A 21807-nucleotide genomic window follows, 5' to 3' on the forward strand; every position below is an offset into this window, starting at 1 on the left:
TCCTGTGCTAACTGTCGGTTCTGCGACCTGGAGCTGGAAACACCAGCACACCTAATCCGGGATTGCACAGCAATCTGTGGGAAAAGGTTCAAGGCCCTGGATTACGCTTATATCAGCAGGGATCACATCACCTCACTGGCGCCCGCAAACTACTGGAACTGTTCAGGCTGCTGGGGCTCTGGGAGGTCATGTGATGTAGGGGAGGGCACAATAGACCCTAGGTCGCGGTGCAGAACCTCAATTAATATTCTATTCTATTCTACAGTTTTATCAAGGGCAGAAGCATTTCAAGTTGCCGGCATGACTTGATCTGTTTGTGTATAGAACAAAGTTTCGAAATATTGGAAATCAATATCTTAAATAATAATTCAGAAAACACATCACCTTTATTGGCTATTTTATTAATTGAGAAGAAGACATAAAATGAGTAGTCAGAAAATTGAATGGAACATTTACTTTTTTATAAATGATTTGTGTGAAAAGTAAATAAGCTTGGCAACTTTGAATTAATTTATTTTTCACACGATGACAGTTCCTCGTTCTCGTTTCTCACTCGATGGCGGAAATTAATGAGAAAAGACGACGAAGTGCAGAAAACGAGAAAATATTGTAAAAAAGTAATTTTCAACAGGAAAAGTTTCTAAAACTTGTGAAATTGTTGTCAAAATCGAGAGTATCCGCAATCGGGAATATATATTCGATGAAATTATGGCCGCGGAGCAACGTGTATTAAAACAGGATGGTTATTTGGACGTGGGTAATGTCGAGGAATCGCGTAATATCGCCTACCATCCACACTTGAATGTAATTCTTGTCTTCGACTCCAGTAATCAAGTGAAAATTCTCGATGTACATTCAGGAGTTATTTTACAGACTTATAATTTAGGCGGAAATGGTAAGCATAACAATGGGTGGATTTGTTCACTTAGTTGCGCAGGAAAGTGATATTGAATTTGTGTCTGGAGATGTCTGAAGGTGCTGTTGTTACCTGAATAGAAGTAAAAAGTAGAGGAGGGCAGGGGCTAAATATTGCACACGAATAAAAACATGCCGCAGTGTTAGTGCGCAGTTAGAATGGGGAGGGACTTTTCCGTTTTGAAGTCATTTCGACAGCTGCTGCAATAACGACTCAAATTAAGGTTTAGTTTCTGATTATCCGTTACCCGTTAGAAGTTCAATAAAATGATTGTTTATGATTACTACTAACGGAAATTACGTTCCTATAAATATTGAACACACTTTAGTAATTAATAAAAAACAGAAATATAGTTAATTATTTTGTAAATACATATATATATATATATATGTATGAATATATGAATGTCGTTCATCACTATTTAATTTTTTAAAGTTTTTTTTTTTTAATTTTTTGATAGTATTTTTACTAGTAACTGCGTTTATTTTTTCAGCCATCGATGGAAACGTACGAGGAAAATACATGCCCCTGCAGGAGAAAATACTCCTTTGGGATGGACAGAATTTAGGTTTTCGTGGTGACTACAATGGTGTTTTGCTATTGGATACAATTCTTCAACCACCTATTTTGCAAAATGATGATCTTATCAAATTAGAATTGCTTCTATCAGAAGCGATAATTTTTCAGACGTGTCTCAAAGATCTCGAACAAGAAGGCTTGGAATGCCCCAGTGACGTCAGTAATGAACTATTGGAAAAAATAAAAAATGCACAAGCAAATGCTAAGAAGGGTATCAAAGCTCAGAGGGTAAGACGAGAAACATAAAAAGCTTTGATTAATTTCTGTTTAAATAAACTGATTGAAATTTTTTTGCAGTGGAACACAATATGTTTGGAAGTATCGTATTCAAGCTTAAAATTGGTTGCAAATAATGTAGTTATTATGTTGAAGCGATTAGAGCGTCACATTCCCGCCTTGGCAATAGCTTCGGCTATAAATGAACGACTAACTGATCTACTTTCCGGATCTCGAATACCGGATTTAAGTTGGCATGGAAGTAACTTTCAGCGCGTGCTAATGCATTCTGAAGCTGTACGCAGACAAACATTTGAAAAATGGCCACATATGGACTACAAGTGGGCTTTACCCGATCAAATGGCACAAGCCGGCTTCTATCACCAGCCATCATCATCTGGCGAGGATCGAGCCATGTGCTTCACCTGCAGCGTTTGCCTAGTTTGTTGGGAGAAAACCGACGAACCGTGGAGTGAACATGAACGCCATTCTCCGATGTGTCCGTTCGTCAAGGGCGAGTATACACAAAATGTTCCATTATCTGTGACATATGCAACCAATCCCGCTGTGTCAGCACCGGGACTTGGTTTCGATGTCATCTCAAACAGCGATTATGCCAACGTATTATGCACAAGTTGCACTCAGACTGGGGAGATTACTATCTGGAGTATCGAGCGACATCTGAAGAAGATGCATTCATTCAATATTGCTAGTTTAATGAAGGATATCTGTGATGAAGGGTATAAGTGGGCACGTGTCACTGCAATATGTGTTCTGCCAAATGCTCGTGCGCAATGCAAAATTAATGCAATGACTGCAAATCAAACAGGTGGGGGAGGGAATGCAGGTTGCGGTGGGGTTGCAGGTGGTAATGTGACCGCTAGTGGCATAGTGCAATGTTCCTCCACGTCTACTCTACGCGCAGGTGTAGTTGGCTCCAAAATCGTATTGGGTATGAGCATCCGACAAAACACCGGCGAATATTTACTTCGCATGGTGGTGCTAAATATTGTTGAGAGTGATCGTATTCAAGAAAATACTGGAAATAGTAACACTGGTGCTGGATCTGGAAGCGGTAAGGCAAGCATTAATAGCAACGGCAATGCTGGCACAAATCAGAAGTCGCAATTGATTGGAGGTAAGAAAAAAATTGTATAAATTTACTAAAATAATAACAAATTTCTTTCACTAGTCGCTGATAATGGTGGAGGTGGTGGCGATGGCACCAACAGCGAGAAACTGAGTGACAAATACGATCAGCGTGACGATGATAACAAATCACTTTCTTCAGATTTTGAAAAATATGCGGATGGCTTCGACAGCAACGGATTTGTATCGGAGTTAATTGCTTTGAAGAAAGGTGATTGTGTTGTGGGCGATAAGGTTGAGAGTCTGAAAGCAGATTTCAACGATTTGTTGGAGGATGAACTTATGAAAATGGACTTATCACAAAGCTATATAATTTCACAATTTTTGGGAAAAAGCCATGATGCGGGAAGCGGTAATGAAATCGGTGTCGGAGTAGGAGTCGGCAGTGATGTATCTTTGAATGCCAATGAAATTGAAATGGATCCAAGCTATTTCAAAGAGAAGTTATTGGCTGCTACACTAGCAGCACAGCAAAATAATACCAATAATAACAATGGACACAAAAGTAGCAACAACAACAATAGCAATGGTAGTACAATTGTTCAAAAGCTAACTGTGAGCGAAGATATTGATTGTGTCGTTGAAAGTTGTACAAGTGTGCGAAGAATGAATGCGCTGGTATCGGACAGCGAAGCGTGCAGTAGTGCTGGAGGAGGCGCCGCTAATGGCCGTCGCGAAGTCATCGAAATTGGTGAGATTCTGCCAGTAAATGGCAAATGCAATCAGTTGCTGGTGAAATTAGTAAAAACAAAAGCGCCTAATGAAACGTCAAGTAAGATAATTATGGCAACAGTGGACATGGATTTAGACGATGAACGAATGGAAGGTATGACGGAATTATTTTGAAGTAAATTGATTTGTTGTTTTTATATGTAATTTTTTCAGATCATGCGGATTTCAATTCGGAAGCGGTAGCTGCTCAGCTTTTACTTTTCGATTATGCAGATTCGACCATTTCCAATGAATATACTTTGGCAGTCACTTTTAGTCGAACAAAGTGTCCACAACAATTGTGTATTTTACCAAGTTTTCAATCCTCAGATGATCAAAATAGTTTCAACACAGATTCGGGTGCGCTTTGTGTCGTATGTGCTGATGGTAGCATGGAGATTTACTCCTTAACGGACTTTCAACCTATAACAGTCGTTGAGGAGGAAGGCGAACATTTCGTTTCGGTTGCATATTGTCGCAGTCTGGATCGTTTATGTGGCTGCACACGTAGTGGGTCGCTAATATTTTATTCCTTAAATGACGCAGAGAATGAGTCTGGTGACGAAATGCTCGAAATGGAAGACGACTGCAAAGCAACATTGACATCAACGTACCCCCAAAGACAAAGCGAAAATGACTTCCCTAATAATGACGCGGGAAATAGCAATATTGCATTGTCCAAAGCATCCGTGACCGTTCCAGATGGCTTAAGCAGAAACGTGGCGCCAACTGTACACACATTAACGAGTTCAGTGTCAACCGGAGTAGAGCACTTAACTGAAGACAACCAATATTTTGGCATTGAATCGTTATTGACTGCCAGTAATATTAAAATAGATTGCAGCGGCCAAGGTTCGAGCAGTAGCTCTGGCTTAAATGGGGGACTAAATAATAATAGTTTGTCACAATCGTCGCCGTCACCGTCAACGTCTTCTATTAATGCAGCTTCCTCTTCCAATTTGTTGGCATACAAAACTAGCGAATTTTCGCTTGATGATTTACGAACTCTCTACGAACTCACACAGTTCGATGATGTGCTGGCCTTATATACTGCCGAAGTGCCGAGTTGCTGGAACGATCTAGTGCAGGCACAGAAACAGCGAAAGCAGCCACAACATTTGCGCCATGGTGACGATACACAATTCACGAAAACGTGGCGCTTGCATAACGACGCGTGAGTTGAGCTCAAAATTTTTAGAAATCGTATATATTTGAATGTTTTCTCCTTTAGCACCACTTGGGATGAGCATATTATTGAACTTAACCTCGTCCAGCCGGTGAACTTAGGACATATTGATTTGAAGTTCTCACTATACCAACAGTGCCATAATCCGGCCGCAATTCAAGTCACATTACTAAAACAGAACACCAGCGGTTTCGGCTATCGCATGAAAGGTCCGCACCTAAATTATAAGCAATCCGCTATGGATGACAACATAGATTTGACTTTTAACAGTTATGATGGTAAGCGGCATTAAATACAAGCATTTTGTATATTTTATCACTGACTACTTATTTGTGCCCATTTTATTGTTAGGCAACAATGAGAATCCTGTCCTGAGTGAAGAATATCTACAAACACATAATGCTGAAATACTTGCGGGTCCCATTGAGTTGTCCTCGTGCATTGATCTGTGCGACCAAGGCGGCACAGTTACACTGACATCACCGAAACTGTTTAAAACGCGCACGCGCAACTTTCTGTTACACATTAAAACCATGTCAGATCCGTCAAAGGAGGGCCAAAGCAAGACGCGAGGCAAGTAGTTAGCTACAAGTAAAATTTCTGAAGTTTCATATAGATATATCAGTTGTATCCTGTAGATTTGCTGTCTAACAATTTCGATTTTTATTTTTTTTTTTTCATATTTCTTTACTAATTCATGCTTCCATCATATCATTAACTCTCATTAAATCAATAACGTGACATGCTCTCACTATCATCCGATGTCATCGCCCATTGCTTCACTTGTCCATCTTCCTGCATCACGCCCATCGCTACAATTCACGCTTGCAAATTCGTTCAAACGAGCGCAGTGCCTGTACGTAAAGGTGCAATAATGCGTTTACCGTTATCATCATCATTTGGCGGCAGCACAGCACATAACTTTATGACAAATAATACCGCAAGCTCAAATGCATCCGCCACCAACACCAACACCAGTTCGTTTCCGTCAAGCTCATCAAAGTCACGTTTTGATTTTTACATTGGTATGCAATTATTAGTTCTGTATAGATAGAATGGGAATATGCAAAGCTTTATTTCTAACTATTAGCATGCTTACTCTTCTATTGCAATACTAGCATAAAGTATATATAAAAATTATTTAACTTAAACCTACATTTTTTTGCAGGTTGTGATTGGTTGCATGAGATTTCTATCAATGTGCGCGGCGTGAAAAGTCAAAATCGCATTCCCAATGAGCGTGTGCAAAGAATAGCAATGCTTGAGAGTAATATTCTACTTGAGAATCTGTTCAAAATAGCGAGCAATCCCAATTCAGCAACGCTGGAGAAAAATCTGGCTTTGGATATCCTTACGTGGATATGCTTCATACGCTTAAACCGTTTCCGTTCACCAAAATCCGAACGCATCAAGGGGCAAATTAATAAAAATACAGCTTCTACAAATACAGATTTAATGGCTCAACAATTCGAATGTATCTGCCTGTCGGAAAAGTATCTGGAAAATATGCTGCGCAACTGCATTATACACAGCAATCGCACAATGGCACACAAATGCGTCAAATTGATACTAATATTAACTGAGTAAGTTAACCGACGAACAAATTAAGTTGAACATATAAATTATATAATGTATTTTTTCAACTTTCAGCGGCATATGCAGTCTGCCGGTTGAGGTGCAGTCACATTCCACCCTTGATGTTGCCATAAAGGACGCCGTAGCGAACACATTCAACGAGTTGCCGCGCGCCAAGTTCGCGAGCGTTGTGCGTTGGTATGCCATGCTCGCTTGTGCCACTTCGACACTAGAATCGCACAACGGTATATCCGAGTTGTGTGTTAAATTGCTGACTGAAATTGCAAAGGAAATCGATGTGCGTTGGGATCCCTACTGCTCTTTGCTCAGTACAAGGTATAGACATGCTTAAAATGTGCCAAGCCGTTTGTTGTTTACATGTTTTTCTTTTCTTTTTTTTTTAAGATTTGGTCTCTATGGCTTTCCCTTCGAGCCTGAAATATTCGATTACGACTTGCCAAATGTAAATAAAAGTAACGTAGTACTGCCCTCTTCGCTAATGAATATGATTCGTTCGAATGCAGGTCTAATGCAAGCCGCCGGCTTAGATATTAAAAAGCTCTGCTCTATTGGTAAGTGCTTCGGAACATATATATATTGAATATATGTTTTAAATTGTGCTTAATGTATTAATATCTATACGTAGATGGTGTGGATTTTCGTACATTTCCGCATTTGATCAAATGCAAGAGTGTTAGTAATCAGCTGCGCGGCTTATTGGAGGTTGAGCAATTACACTACACTTGCGCATCGACGTCGGAGGCAACACGTATCGATAATATGGACACTGTATCGGCAAGCAGTGCATCCAATATCAATATGGAGGAATTGATTGTCGCACCCATGGTAGACATGCCCAAGGAACAAGAAAGCTACAATGTAGGCAAAATTCGCTTGATAATATATGAAATATCAAGTTAACTTTTTTTGTTGTCCTTTTTAGGTCAATGATCTGGTATACAATGTTGATAAACATATGAAGATAGTCAACGCTAAGAAATCCGAAAATGATGTAGTCGCAGAAGTGCTGAAGCCAAACGGAATATGTAGTAAGTTAATTAAAGAAAACGATAACAAACGTTTGCACCGAAGCTATAAAGCCCTTCACAAGTAAAAAAGGTTGTCATAAAAGAACGTATTTTTGTTGTTTGTCGGTTTTATAGCAGCGATATGATCCGAACAATATGTTCGTAGATTGTAGCCTTACCTTGAGCAAAAATCTTTACCAAATTTCGTTGAGATTTATTCTTCAATAAAAAAATTCCATACAAGAACCACCCTATAATGGTTCAATATCGGTGGTTTCGACATAGGAGAAACTTTGTTTTCGTACCTTGAGCTGCTGCGAAAGCATTAAGCAATCACTATTTTAATATCATTTCTTTCTCCCTTCCATCCTAGATTTCAATCCAGCCAGCATCATCGATGACAAAATCAAAAAGTGTATGCCGCTTTTGCCAAAATTCAAAGCCATTTGCAAGTACATTGAGTATTGCGATGAGAACTTGCAAGCCACTTCAGCTGGTAATAACAACAGCAACTATGCCAATAGCGATACAATGCTCTCAAATCCAAGTCTTCTAGCCAATTCCGATCCGAAAATTAACGAAGCCAGCGCTAAGGCTATAACAATGGCTACACAAATCATCTACGAAGCTACGCAGCAAGAAGAACAATTACAACAACAGCTACAACATCTTAACAACACAGAATATTCGTCACCGCAAACGCCATCTGTAGCCGAACAGCAACAGCCGAAAAAGCAAACGCAGCACAAAGACAAAACTTCAACAGCTAATGCTGAAGCACCGGCCATTGGCAGTGACAACTCGAATGCCAATGCAACAAATGTCTTTGCTTGGCATAAGCTGCTGGCGCCACCACCAAAACAAATGGTCGTTATTGATCGTATGCATTCCGGCGCACGTCGTTTTGTGGTCTTGGACTTCGGCTCACCCATTTTGCTGACCGATTTGGTTATACCCGCTTGCGACGAGCTCGCGTCACTGCACATAGACATTTGGTGTTTTGATGAGGAGGCCGACAGCGTGCGCTTAGTGGTCGCCTCTGATATCAGCACCAAAACCTTGGTACTCAGCGATCTGCAACCACCACCGATTTGTCGCTACATGAAAATCACCATAATTGGACGCATCGGTATGTCGGCTACGAAATGCAAAATTCCAATTGGTTCGTTTTATGGACACGCCGTTGTTTTGGAACACGACGGCTACGGCGATTCGCTGCTGCGTTTCATGAAGCAACCCGCACAAAATATACAAGCACAGATAAAGGCGCTGACGTCGCTGTACGAGGATGTGCATTGCCGTTATAGTTTGGCTAGTTGTAAGTTAATCGAGCTGCTGACACCCATTCTCAACTGTGAGATGTCGAATGTGGCTCATATGCAAGCATTCATCCACAAGCAGCGCGAAGAGGACGCTAATACCGTGGACAACAGCAAAGTAGTCACCATATATGAGGTGAGTCTCAAACATTTTAATCATGCAGTGAATGTGGTTGTTGTTGTAGCGGCAGACAACATTCCGCAAGTAATTTTGAGGAATGCTGCCGAGTTGACAGTCCTTGGTTGGATGAAAAACCGGATCCGTTCCCGTCTCTTAAACCCGACTTTCATGAAATGCATGTTTTTTTATGATTTTCTTTTATTTCGCGGTGCATTAATTTTCGTTGCCTTCTTTAGGAATGTATTCTATTGCAACATCAAATCAATATTATACGCAATGTCATTGGACGTTTGGAGAATTCGCTGCACCCAGTGCCCTTCGGTGCTGTTATGGCTCAAGGTGCCGCCGGCTCATTGGAGCATGCGAATTTACGAAATGTCTTACAGTTGGCATCACGTGACAAACTTCGTGTTCTGGGTCAAAGTTTAGTGGAGATTTTGCTGCATTTTTCCATAGAATATGGCATAAAGGTACAGTTGTTTATTATTTTTCAATTTTAAAATAATATGAAATTTTGCTAATTATATAATTTTTACTCACAGAATATTTTGCCAGTTCACCAGCTGTTCACAATGGATGTGGCAAATATGCTGTTCAATTCGTTGGTGGTGTATGGCGATGCACACATCCAACTGGCCACATGTTCGCTGCTGGTGCGCATGTGCTGCTTCCAGAGTTGGTGGGGCGATTTCTTGGCGGACATCTTCTGCAATTTGTTCTCTTCGCAGAACAGTAAAATCTTTCCCCAAGACCGGTAAACAATATTAGCGTTAGATAATGTGTTGTTGTTGTTCAACTATGATTTCTTGTTGTAGCATTTTCTTCTTGCTGACCTACTTGGGAAGACGTAGCATCGCAATGGGCACTTGTCGTTCGATAGTCATCGACGCAGTATTGAAGACATTGGCCAAGCTTCTGGCACCCATTTCGCCCAGATATCAAGAAAGCCAAGCGACGGCCACGCGCATTGATGACACGGATGACAGCGGTGGTGGCAGCTCTGGTGGCCTGTGGTCGAAATCGGATCTGCAACTGATCACGTGGCTGTTGCTATTTCTATCGGTGTGCTTGGATGACAGCAACGAACGCAAAGATAAATGTATGTGTCAATAATTCTATAAATTCGATTAACTCTATAATTTGTTGTGCTTTATGCCAATTAGCCTCGAGTCGCTGGGACTTCATGAGCTGTGAAACCGATTTCACCAAGACTCGCTCGCAAACCACAAATACATCTGGGAAACAGTTACGTTACATCAAGAAACGCATTGTGCAACAAAACAAATACAGCGTGCAGCCCTATACGGATTGGGGCAAAAAGATTTTCATGATTCAGAATGAGGTAATTGAAATATTTTTTTGCATAAGTCTAGTACATATAACATGCTTTATCATTTATACACAGCATCCAGGCATTTTCATGGAAATGACAGGCAAACCGAAACCGAGCAAAACCAGCAAGACAAATATAACGCCAAAGACCACCAAGGAAACCAATCAGGAACCTGAAAATAACTTCGACAAGGGGCTAAAGACCATACGTTTGAATAACATATTGATCGTGATTCGTGGTTTGATTGCATTATTGCTGGAAATGGATTTTACCTGCAATATGGATCAATTTCTCCTCACATGCAAGGTATGTAGGCCTTGCGGTATTTGATTGTGTATGAGTCTACCATTAATTACCGTTATGTGCTTTTACGTCTGCAGGTCATTGCGCGCCTAGTGTCTGCTTGCCGTCCGGCAGTGCAGTTGTCAAAAATAATTACAACCACGCAATTGGAGCAACTCATTCGCCAAGCGGTGTGGAACGATCAGCAACAGCCCTGGGCTGTGCATGCGATCACCTGTTTGCTACAGGTAAAGAAGTACAATTTGAACTCGTCCTTTACTTACACTCACTCATGTTTGGTTGCAGGATCTACTCGATGCCGATAAGCAATTCAAAGACAATGACAATGTGAGCGCCAATGCGGAAGGTGTGCGTCCGATGGAGGGTGTCCAGGAAACGAAAGATCTGTTCTCTGACTATTGTAAGGAAGAAGAAGATTTTATATTCATTTACATTGTATATTTTGTATTTTTTCAGCAAATTACTTGTCACAGGCCGTAAACTCGCAACTGCAATCCGTTGGCAATGATATACAGTATTCTGATGGTGTGTAGCTGAGATTAAAAAATATGTTTAAATTATATTTCATGATATTATTTCCGATTAGGCGTCAAATATTCCTACTTGCCTTCGTTAATCGAATGCGAAGACACCGAATTGGATGACATTTTGAACGACATTGATATTATCGAACGTTCGAAAACGGTGACCAAGAAGGACAGCAATGCCATCAATAAGAACACATTCAACTATTTCTGCAAATCAATATCCAGTGCCATGGACGCACGCCTGGACGTTGGTCTTGACATTAATGTGGAAATTCAGCTGCGCCGCCTGACAATGGTCTCCTCGTTGGATATGTACTCGTCCTTGCCGCAAATATTGGCCAATGAATTTATTACCACTCCGCCTGAGGCGACTGTTTGGCCGGAGTATATTACGGACATCTGGTCTAGTCCGGAGTACAGTTGCGGCGAAAACACTTATAAGATGTTTAAAAATGTTTTTGATTGCATTTTTGCCCACTTACATTTGCAAGTGCGTAACTTGTTTGTTATTTTTCTTAAAGTTTTGTTAAAATGTACATTTTTTGTTTTGCGCAGGATACATGGGTACACCTGGAACAAGTGTTGCAAATGTGGCTGACTTTGAATGGTGAATTGTCGGACAAACCCTACAATTCGGGCATCACTCAGAGCGACATACCGAAGATACCGTTCGGTGCGCATGCCGTGCAGGGGCTGCTGCTCGCCTTGGCTTGGCATAACGACATTAAGTTGCGCACTTGGTGCCTCGGTTTCCAGTGCTTGTTTTTGGCGTGTAATTCACAGGCGCTGGGCGATGACGACACCGATTCGACACGCATCAATGAAGTGATCGTTAACGATGAGAATTTCGAGAAGATGCTTTTACGTTTCTTCTCCGGTTATGGCATGAGTTCGTCGATCATTACAAACCGTTGTGTAAGTCTACACTTTGCAGCCTGCAATGCGCGTGCTTTAAATACTTTGTTGTTCGGTTTTACTTACAGGCCGGTCCAACAATTTGTAAGAACTTGCATGAGCTGTTGATGTGGCTGCACAAGAAGAGCGAAAGCAGTGCCCTGACAGTTGTTTCGAATCGTCGTAAGCTGAAGGATACTTTATTGCATGTAATTTTGCAGTTGGTGCAGCCAGGTGGCGCCATCGCCAATCAGCAGGGTCCAATTGATGCTCAAAGCCAGTTGGTGCGGGACTTACTCTTAATACCAACTGACAAACCCGACTTGAGTGTGGCGCTAAACATTATCGAAAGTGTTTGTAAGTTTAGTTGGCCCTAAAAGTCGCTCAAAGACGTTTGATTTTACTATTTATTTCTACATTTATCCTACAGCGTTCTTGGTGTTTAACAATATCTCTAACGGCGATAAGCTACAATGTCAACGCTCAACTGATTGCAATAATGCCACGAGTACGTTTAGCAATCTCTTTGCCAATGTACTGGGCTCGGAGAGCACCAAGCAGAATACCACGCTCTCTGATAACTCGCTCATAATTAGTTTACTGAAATTGTCGTCATCGCTGGCGGAGACCGAACTGCCTAGACAGCCTAGTGTAAGTCAAAATCAATATGCCAGCTGATCAATTTTGACCAGGACTGGCAACAAAAAAACACCACTTTCACTATTGCTGCTCGTAGACACCTTAAAACGTTGATGTAGTATGCCATATTGACGGTTTGTCTCAATTCTTTTTTCGCGCACAGTTTAAATGGACCAATCCGAGTCATATTTGATCAGATGACATTTTTCGAAAGTTTTTTTTTTCACATTGCTTTTTTATTTTTAGGAGGTGCCTATACCAGAAGAGGAAGAATTATCTAATGAAAGCCAAACTGACGAAACCAAGGCGGAGCAGTTAAATATAGAAGGCCACCGACCGAAGACGCCTTGTATAGCCGATACTGGTGCGTATCAATACCATCAATCAATATAATTTCGTAACTTATATTGTCTCTATTCCCAACAGTACTGCGCCACTTCCCCACAATGAAGCGTTTGTTGGGTTCACTGTCACATTGCTCCAGCTCATCGTTCACCATAGTGGCTTCGTCCTCTAACTTTTTGCTAGACGAGCCACAAAGCACCGCTGATGCCGTTTTCAATCTACTCATTACTTTGTATGACAAAGCATCGAATCCACGTCTCATTGTGGCGTCGATTTGCCAATACTTAGAAACCAGTAAGCAGCTGACCTCTTTGTGACAATGTCAGCAATGTAAAATCTTTAAATGTTTTCCTCGCACTTCATTTACAGGCACAATACAGCGCAATGCTTTGCCTCGTTTGCAGTTGTCAGAGCCATTTTTGTGGTATATTTCGAAGGTGCTGGAGGTATCAGTGGCTGTGCAAATATTCACGCAATTGGGTGGCATCAAAATCATTTGCCAAAATTTGGTGCGATTGAATAAGATTCTAATAAACATGCAGCCGGGATTGGTATGCACGCCTCAACCCATATTTGTCAAAATAATTTGTTATAAATTAATTTTTTTTTTTAAGATTTCGCTGATCATGCAACATATGACTAAAAACACTAAACTCAAACTGCATTCCCATGCTTGCGTGAATGGCAACGGAAAGAAGACATCCTCATCCTCCAGTGCTGCACAGAGTCAGCGCCATTTCCAGGATGGCCTTATAAACTTCGCGCCGTTTTGTACCATATCCGCCGAGCATGACACCGCACACTCAGCCGACATCTTAATAATGAATCCGGTGGCATCGCACAGGCGTCCACGCACACCTGCTTGGAGCTATATGTTTTATCCAAACGAATCGCACGTCGATTTGACCATTACACTGCCAACAGCTATACTGTTGAAGGAGGTACAACTGCAGCCACACGCCCCCACATTGGCATCGTGTCCGTTCGCGGTGGCTTTGGAGATATCACGTGATTACGGTTTGGGTCCGATTCCAGTGGGCCCACCGCTCACAACCACGGGTATGACTTGCATACGTCTGAAGTTGGCTAAGCCGGAAATCGCTACCAGTGTGGTACTACGCTTGTATAGGTGTGCCAGCGTGTTTATTTGTAGCAATTTTTTCAATTCTAATATAAATTTTCTTTTGTTTGCGGCAGGCCGAAAGACAGCTCCAACATTGGCCTCTCACAAATTGCCATTTTGGGCAATACGATATTTGCATTCAATTCCAACTCGTTGGGCAGCGGTGCGAGTGGCAGTAGCGGTGTTGGTGTCGGCGTAGCCGGTAGTGGTGTCTTTAATTTCGACCAAAACAACGATGAGGACACATTCGCTAAGACGAGCGTCGGCTGGATGCGCATACTGGCGCGCTGTTTTAAGGCACCCGCAATTATTTACGATGAAAAGTTGGCTGCCGATGTGATTGGCGCTTCGGCCGCCTTCCCAGGCTTCCTGGAGGCTTGCTGTTCACTAATGAACATCATGCCAATGATACCAAACGCCGCATTAGAGAATCTGCACACTGTCTTATTGAAACTGGGTGCCTACAATCGCAACTTGTGCCTATCCATAATACGCATATTGCTCTGGGGCACAGCGCCACAAAGTAAGTTGCACATACATATTTCATACTTGTATTACTTTTTCACTCTCTTTTTGTTTTGTTTCAGCATATAAGCTTTCAAATGAGAGCATCTGCAATCTACTTTATGAGCTGGCCACAACAAGGGATGATTATATGGTGGACAAGATACACGTGCTCCTCGAGTGGATCGTAAAGCTGCGTCAAAACTTCAGCAATCGCACATTGCGCTGTAATAATCCACAAAGCGGCTTTGTTAAGTGCGTGGCTTCGATACTGTGGTCAGTGCATGCGGAAAACCATGTGCCGAATTTACAAGAACTAATCACCACCGATCTCTTTGACGCCTGTATGCACTGGATAGACACATTGGAGAATGAGGAACCGCTAAAAGTGGCCTTTGACTCTTTGCTATGCTCGCTATGTTGCATCAAGCCGGAACTGTTCAACCAACTGATCACCAAACTGAATGTGAAGGTGCAGCAAACAAATGAAATGGATACCAGCAGCGGTTCAAGCACAAGCGTGGCTACGGCGGGCGCACAAGCAAACGTGCTCGATAGTGGCATAAGAGGCGGTTTGACCGATGATAACAAAGGTCAAAGTGGTAGTGCATGGTTCGCCAGTGTTGCTGCAGCCAATCTAACAACATTATTACAACGGCCGGCTTACTTGGGCACATTAGCTATGGCCTGTCAATCGCCATCCGCCGTTTATCAGTTGGTGGACTCGGGTCTGCCTAAGTTATTGGCCTACGCCTTGTATGAATATTGCAGCGCTTTGTTGCCGGAGGTGAAACGGTCCGTGCCGCAATCAGTGGCGAGCACCTCAGCGTCAGCCGCCACAAATAGCAGCGCTTCTACATCAAGTTCGTCGACGACTACACAATTATCGAGCACTTCAAGCGCCTGCCTAACAGATGCCGATAAAGCAGAATGCGTAGATGAGAGCGCTGCAGCCATGAATGAGGTAGTTGTGCCGCTACTTAACTGTGCACACGTACCGAAGGTATTGGACTTCTTCTCCGAGTGCTGTGCCGAGGGTCATATGCGTGATTGGCTTGGCACGCAGCAAGGTGCCATCTTTTGGAAACCGTTGCTAGAGCTGCTATGTAATTATCGTCCCATGGAGTACGCCGGTGAGGAACCGATGCAACAGGCATTTATACGCATGGAACGTGCCACCATCAATTTCTTCTCGCGTGTTAGCGCTTGTCATCCGAAAAATCAAGATACACTGACCACTTTGCTGATTGCCGTAATTCGTAGGCCGATGCAGGGTTCACTCGGTGGCAAAACCACCATCACTGGTTTCACGCGACAAATCGTGCTGCAGTTGCTGTTGGAGAATGAACGCATTCTGGTGTCGGTTCGCAGTAAACAGCCGTTACAGAAGCGCGATTCCTCGACTTTGTCTGTGGCGGCCACAGCGAACAACGCCGCCAATAGTAGCGTATCCATGTCTTTGGTTAATCATCATCCATCTAAGCGCGTGAATGCACACCATCTGCTCTTTGGTGTCAGTGCGAACACCAAATGTCAGGAGATACTGCAAAACTGTGTTTCTGGTAAGTCGGATTCTTCATTCGAACTCAATCAATATCATATTCATGAGCTTTTATTTGCATAACCAATTAGACAAGCTATTACACGCTAATTTTTAATTTAGACTTTGAGTTTTCTCAAATATACATTTCAAGTGCCCTGTAAGTTTGGTCGCTGAGTCCAAAAAAAAAAAAAATCCGCAATTTGTTTCCTCCGTCATTATGTTGTTGTTGTTGTTGTAGCAATAGAATTCTGCTGAGTTGACAATCCTTGGCCGGATAAAAAAATCCTGGTCCGTTCCGGTTACGTAGACCCAACTGTCCTGGGAACGGCAGAACGGAGTAGGCTGTCATTCACAGTGGAGCCATCAATACCTTCACGGACTCCCTTTCCATTGCATACAAAGAGCTCGAATTGCTGCGAGAAATGAGAGTGACTTTTGCGCAGCTTCGTTCTGGATACTGTAGCTTGTGCAACTCCTACTTATCCAGATTAGTCGCCGACATATTCAATGCACATATGTCCTGCGTGCAATGAGTCTCCGCATGACACTGGCCACCTCTTTGCATGTCCCACCAACCCTACTCATCTGACAACCCTCTCTCTTTAGTCCGACCCCGTCGAAACTGCACATTACTTGATTCTTCCGTTGAATGACGTTGACGTCAACTTAGCTAATCCTTAGCATCCTAATGGGGATTAGGTACCCGCTACAGCAACAACAATAATAATTCGAAAAGTACATGCCAGAACAAAATTCTGGGAATTTTCGTATTCAATGACTAATTTTACACGCGGTTGTTGATTTTTTTTTTCAAACTATATCTATTCAAATAAAACCGTAGTTAGTTGACTCATTTTGTTAATTTCTCATTGTAGCTGTCACTCATACATTTCTTTTTTATTTTATTTTATTTTCGTGTTTTGCTTTTATTTGTTGTTACTCACACTTCGCACCATTCACATGTTTGCGTGTTGTAGTCTACAGTATTCTATTTTCCTCAATGCAAGCAGAAACGCGTCCAGGGGAGAACAATGCCCCAATGAGTGGCACCATAAACTTGGCAACCAACAACAGTGGCGAGCTTGGAGCTAAGCACGATAATGAGAAGTCGAAAAACGATGTTTATGATAGCATTCCGTTCAATTTCAATGGTTTGGAGAATGGCATGGAGTTCTTGAGCGTGGCCGCCGGGGTCACAGCGAAGGACAAGCGCATTAAAGATGTGAAAAATCAGGTGGCGGCAAGCAAGGAAAACAAAGACCTGTTCCCGAACTTTCCAAGTAATTTTTATAAAAAATCTTTTCGTTTTACCAAAAAGTTTAACACTTTTAATATTTGTAGAATTCTTCAGTATTGAAGACTTTCTGACGCCTGGCTCGATTATTGCGAATTGCTCGCAACTGGTGCATCCAGATTGTCCGGAAATTGTGATCACCAGTGATACCACTATATCGCAAATACTTGCCGCCTTACATAGCAAGGGCCATTCGTTGTCAACCCCTTGCATCACACTGAATCTGGTAAGCGCTTTTGTGACGCCATTTTTATTTTGAAAGTTATTCACATTTTCAACATTTCAGATACCTTCCAAGCCAGTCGAAACAAAAGAGGACTCTGTGCTTAAGGCTTCGGACATTGAGCCGCTGCCATCGCCATTGCAACGTTTCTCCAGTCGCGGCGGTTTGTCGCTGCTCGCCCAGTATTTGCCCACAGTATATCCGGACAGTGCCGGCCGTAAAACACCTACCACATTGCCGGAGAAGGAGAAGAGCCCACCTATGACTGACTGGGTCAAACTCGAGCCAAACGATGAAATATACGAAGATCTGGAGGATCCAATCACCGAACCCACATCCAAACACACCACAATCACATCGGTGCCGCAACATTCCCTTGCAGCTTTTGGTCTCTTTCTGCGCTTGCCACCTTATTCAGATGTGCTGCTGCGCGATAAAGTGCGTGCTCAATGTCTGCTGCGGTTGGTGCTGGGAGTTACTGGCGACGGCGAAGGAAGTAAGTGAAGCTAGTCTATATCGTAAAGGAAGTCAATAATTTATGTTTTTAAATGTTTTGCTTCAGATGACATTTACAGCTTGTCCGTGGCACCCTCGCTTCCAACATTACCGTTTGAGGTATTCCGCCAACTGCTGGACAACTCACCTCTGACCACCGACGACGGAATGCTGTTACGGCGTATGGTCATCGAGGTGGGTGCAATGCATTTAGTTTTGAATTGTCTGGGTGTATTTACCCACCAATCCCAAAATTATCAAATCGTCAGCCCGCAAAATGAGGTAAAATATGCTGAGTGCTGTTTAGTATTTGTTGTATTCTAAAGTTATTGTGATTCTTGTCCAAAAAACAGTCTTCTACCAGCGGCATTCGAACTTCGTCAAGTAACAATGTCGACGACTCTTTGGGCACATCTGACGACAAGGGGCATATGTACTGGGCCAAGGGCACTGGATTTGGTACGGGCTCAACGACGCAGTCGTGGAATGTGGAACAGGCGTTGCTGCGGCAGAAGAGTGAAGAGGAGCACGTAACAGTTTTATTGCAAGTACGTATTAATGTCGAACAATCTTAGGAATATTGCTGACATATTCGATTTACCCAGGTACTCTCGAGTTATATAAATCCCGGCGACAAAATCCCCGCTGCTTTACAGTCGGACGAAATCATGTCGTATCATGAAATTACTGAGGTTGCCGGTGAATTGCCATCCTTATTTATGGTGTTACTCCAACAGTCGTGTCTCATTCCGGCATTAAGTTCCTACTTGCGTAATGATTCCGTACTGGATATAACCAGACACATTCCTCTATATCGCGCCATCTTACAATTGCTGAGAGCACTGTCGCTCTCGCCAGAATTAGTTTCACTGCTGCAGCCGTCGCCGAATAAAAGCGAAAGCTCGCCTGCGATTGTTGAGCTGCTCTTAAATATGAAGACTTGTGTCGACACATACGCAAAACGTCTAAAGTAAATATTCCGTTATATTTTAATACAAACACACAGCAAACTGTAATTTTGAACATTTTCACTTGTTTGTTTGTAGGGTTAATAAAAAGTCCAACATAAAGGGCCAGACGCAACAGGTGACCGTCAACATTGATGATGGCGACGACGAGGGGCTTGCTTTACTTATACCCGATATCCAAGAGACGACCGTGCTGGTGCAAAAGACAACCAATGCAGATGCGCTCGCCAATCAGCAGCGCCTCGATCGGGAGGCGGGTGGTAGTGGTAGTGGTAACATTGAGCGCGTACCGCAGAGTAAGTCAGTCGAACAGCGTTATTTGGAGGTGATGAAGAAGCTGCAATTCGACACTGCGGAGATGATTGTCGAGGCGGAGAATAACGGCTTTCGTTTCGTCATTTCGCATCATTTTGAGAAGATGGTGCGCATGGCGGGCGATCGTTATCATCCGTCGCGTGTGAAGCGTTTGGCACAAGAGGCGGTGACGCTTTCCACCAGCTTACCGTTGTCATACAGTAGCTCCGTCTTTGTACGCTGTGATACCGATAGACTGGATATTATGAAAGTGAGTACGAAAATTAAGTTGAATGTGCCGCAATGCTAAAAATCTCTTTTTTGATTAGAGTATAACAAGCATTTTCGAAATTTCCAAATGTAACAAATATATTGATTCTTCTTTTCGCTACAGGTATTGATTACTGGGCCGGCAGACACGCCATATGCGAATGGTTGTTTTGAATTTGACGTCTTCTTCCCGCCCGATTACCCCAACCTCCCGATGATGATAAATTTGGAAACAACAGGCCGTCATTCGGTGCGTTTCAATCCCAATTTATATAATGACGGCAAGGTTTGCTTATCCGTACTCAACACCTGGCACGGCCGACCTGAAGAGAAATGGAATGCGCAAACATCTAGTTTCCTGCAAGTACTTGTGTCCATTCAGTCGTTAATTTTAGTCCCGGAGCCGTATTTCAATGAACCTGGCTTTGAGCGTAGCCGCGGTACGCCCAGTGGCACACATTCTTCGCGCGAATACAACAGCAACATATACCAGGCGTGCGTTCGTTGGGCGATGCTGGAACAAATACGTAATCCCAGTCCTTGTTTCAAAGATGTAACTATATTTTATTTTTATTTCTTTTTACTTGGTGGTAATTACAACTGACTCGTTACAGGTGATCCACACGCACTTTTGGCTCAAACGCAATGAGATCTGCGCGCAAATTGAGAATTGGATTGAGGAGCTAAGCAAACCGCAATACAGTGAACGCAACAGTCGCACCATATCATTTAATTCGATGGTCCTGCGTCGCCAGTACCGACATTTGCGCGAAGAGCTCGCCAAGCTTAAAGTGCCAGAGGGTTTGGAAGATCTCGACACACCGTTCAATCCAAATGTCAATCTGCCAGCAATGACTGAAACCACCAGCGCTGCAAATGCCACCAACAACAAGGCTACGACCACAACAGCATCAACAACCGCGTCCACGACAGTTACACCTGCGATCGGTATTAAATCGGGTGGTAACGACAACGCCGATAACAGTGGCCAAGAGAGCGAAGACAAGAACGTAAATGTGAATAGTAGCAGTGATAGCCCCACCACACCAACTCCGGCTAGCAGTAGTGGTAGCAATAGTAGCAATACAGTTGCTATACAAATGCCGGCAACAACAAATACTTCGGTGGTCAACGCCGACTGGCAGAGTATTCCAAGCCAAACGCCGGAGGGCATATCGCCATCTGCATCCACTACAACACTGGGCCTGACAACGCTGTTGCGTCAGAGTATGCCGGTTGAGGTTAGCAATGATTTCGATAGTATGAATGATGCGACAATGGTAATGCCACCACAGCCGCCAGTTCCAGCTCCTGTAACCGCCAAGGTGAGCACCGTTGAGGCGGCAACAGCACCAATTGCTACTGAAGATGCTGATGAGGACATTCAGATCGATGCCAGCGAGTACAACTACAATGCCGATCTGGTGCAATCGCTTTTTTACGCTGACGACTCACAATTTGAGAATTCCAATCTGGGTGATTTCATGGAATAGACTTGATAAATATATATATATGACGGTAGTCAGTTGATGGATGGTTCGTACTTGTAGTTTTGGGCAGCGACGCCTCTTGTATGTGCTTTATTTCAAATCAATTTTAAGTATGTGTGTGTGTTATCCAATTAATTCTACTCTTATTAATTTTATTAAATCATTTTTATAAAATCAAATAAAACAGAAATCTTTTGTTTATATACAATTGTACGATTTTATCAATTTGTTGCAAACAAATGAATTGTGTCTTTTACTTTAAATAAACTGTATTCAAATCTTATTGAAACGCAACCACCCAATGCTTAAATATATTTTATTGTCAAAGGTACAAATCACCGACTGTTCGATTCGCTCTCCTTACGGGCCTTCACGGTTTTTTTTTTAGAAAATATTCAATTTTCGCGAGGCGAAGTTTACATCAACAAAATCATTCGCAATGGACAGAAACAGATAATAATGCCAAGGTTGGACTATACGTTGGATGCATTGGACCTTCTCAAACAAGCTCCCGGACTTCTGGTGAGCCATTATCGATGCGTGTGATTTGTTGTTGTCCTGGGGGAAACATTTATTTATTTATTTACTGAAGTCTGTTTATAAATTATGATTTAAATTAGAATTCTAAAATAATAAAATTATAATTAAACAAATAGACAACTTAAATTGAAAACAGAATTAAGAGTGTTAATGAAGGAAACCCTAGAGTGAGAAAAATCAAGAGGAACTTTCTCGGAAATCGGGTTAAATTCTCAAATTTAG

The 21807-nt window shown here is 42.5% G+C and overlaps 1 protein-coding gene across 4 annotated transcripts; it reads left to right on the forward strand.

The window, feature by feature from the left end:
• The first annotated feature begins 539 nt into the window (after nucleotides 1–539).
• LOC105227039 (baculoviral IAP repeat-containing protein 6) lies at nucleotides 540–21339 on the forward strand. 4 transcript variants are annotated; one of them, XM_049449701.1, is made up of 42 exons: nucleotides 540–895; nucleotides 1410–1723; nucleotides 1793–2849; nucleotides 2904–3686; nucleotides 3746–4745; nucleotides 4803–5035; nucleotides 5109–5330; nucleotides 5609–5782; nucleotides 5926–6340; nucleotides 6408–6668; nucleotides 6738–6904; nucleotides 6979–7211; nucleotides 7276–7381; nucleotides 7734–7856; nucleotides 7917–8815; nucleotides 9037–9270; nucleotides 9343–9554; nucleotides 9616–9899; nucleotides 9964–10142; nucleotides 10206–10439; nucleotides 10514–10663; nucleotides 10722–10836; nucleotides 10893–10961; nucleotides 11023–11453; nucleotides 11519–11878; nucleotides 11947–12214; nucleotides 12288–12508; nucleotides 12743–12860; nucleotides 12923–13135; nucleotides 13211–13392; nucleotides 13456–13970; nucleotides 14039–14487; nucleotides 14552–16030; nucleotides 16989–17291; nucleotides 17353–17531; nucleotides 17592–18024; nucleotides 18091–18305; nucleotides 18377–18571; nucleotides 18629–18993; nucleotides 19070–19556; nucleotides 19680–20108; nucleotides 20170–21339. In XM_049449701.1, the coding sequence occupies exons 1-42, from the start codon at nucleotides 709–711 to the stop codon at nucleotides 21046–21048; spliced, it is 15372 nt and encodes a 5123-aa protein (XP_049305658.1). In that variant the 5' UTR covers nucleotides 540–708; the 3' UTR covers nucleotides 21049–21339. The 4 variants fall into 4 exon arrangements, with proteins under 4 accessions (XP_049305658.1, XP_049305656.1, XP_049305657.1 ...); XM_049449699.1 differs by having other exon boundaries at nucleotides 7734–8815; XM_049449700.1 differs by having other exon boundaries at nucleotides 7734–8815; nucleotides 17022–17291.
• The last annotated feature ends 468 nt before the right edge of the window (nucleotides 21340–21807 follow it).

This window comes from Bactrocera dorsalis, chromosome 2, assembly GCF_023373825.1.
Source record: "Bactrocera dorsalis isolate Fly_Bdor chromosome 2, ASM2337382v1, whole genome shotgun sequence".
NCBI classification, from domain to species: Eukaryota; Metazoa; Arthropoda; class Insecta; order Diptera; family Tephritidae; genus Bactrocera; species Bactrocera dorsalis.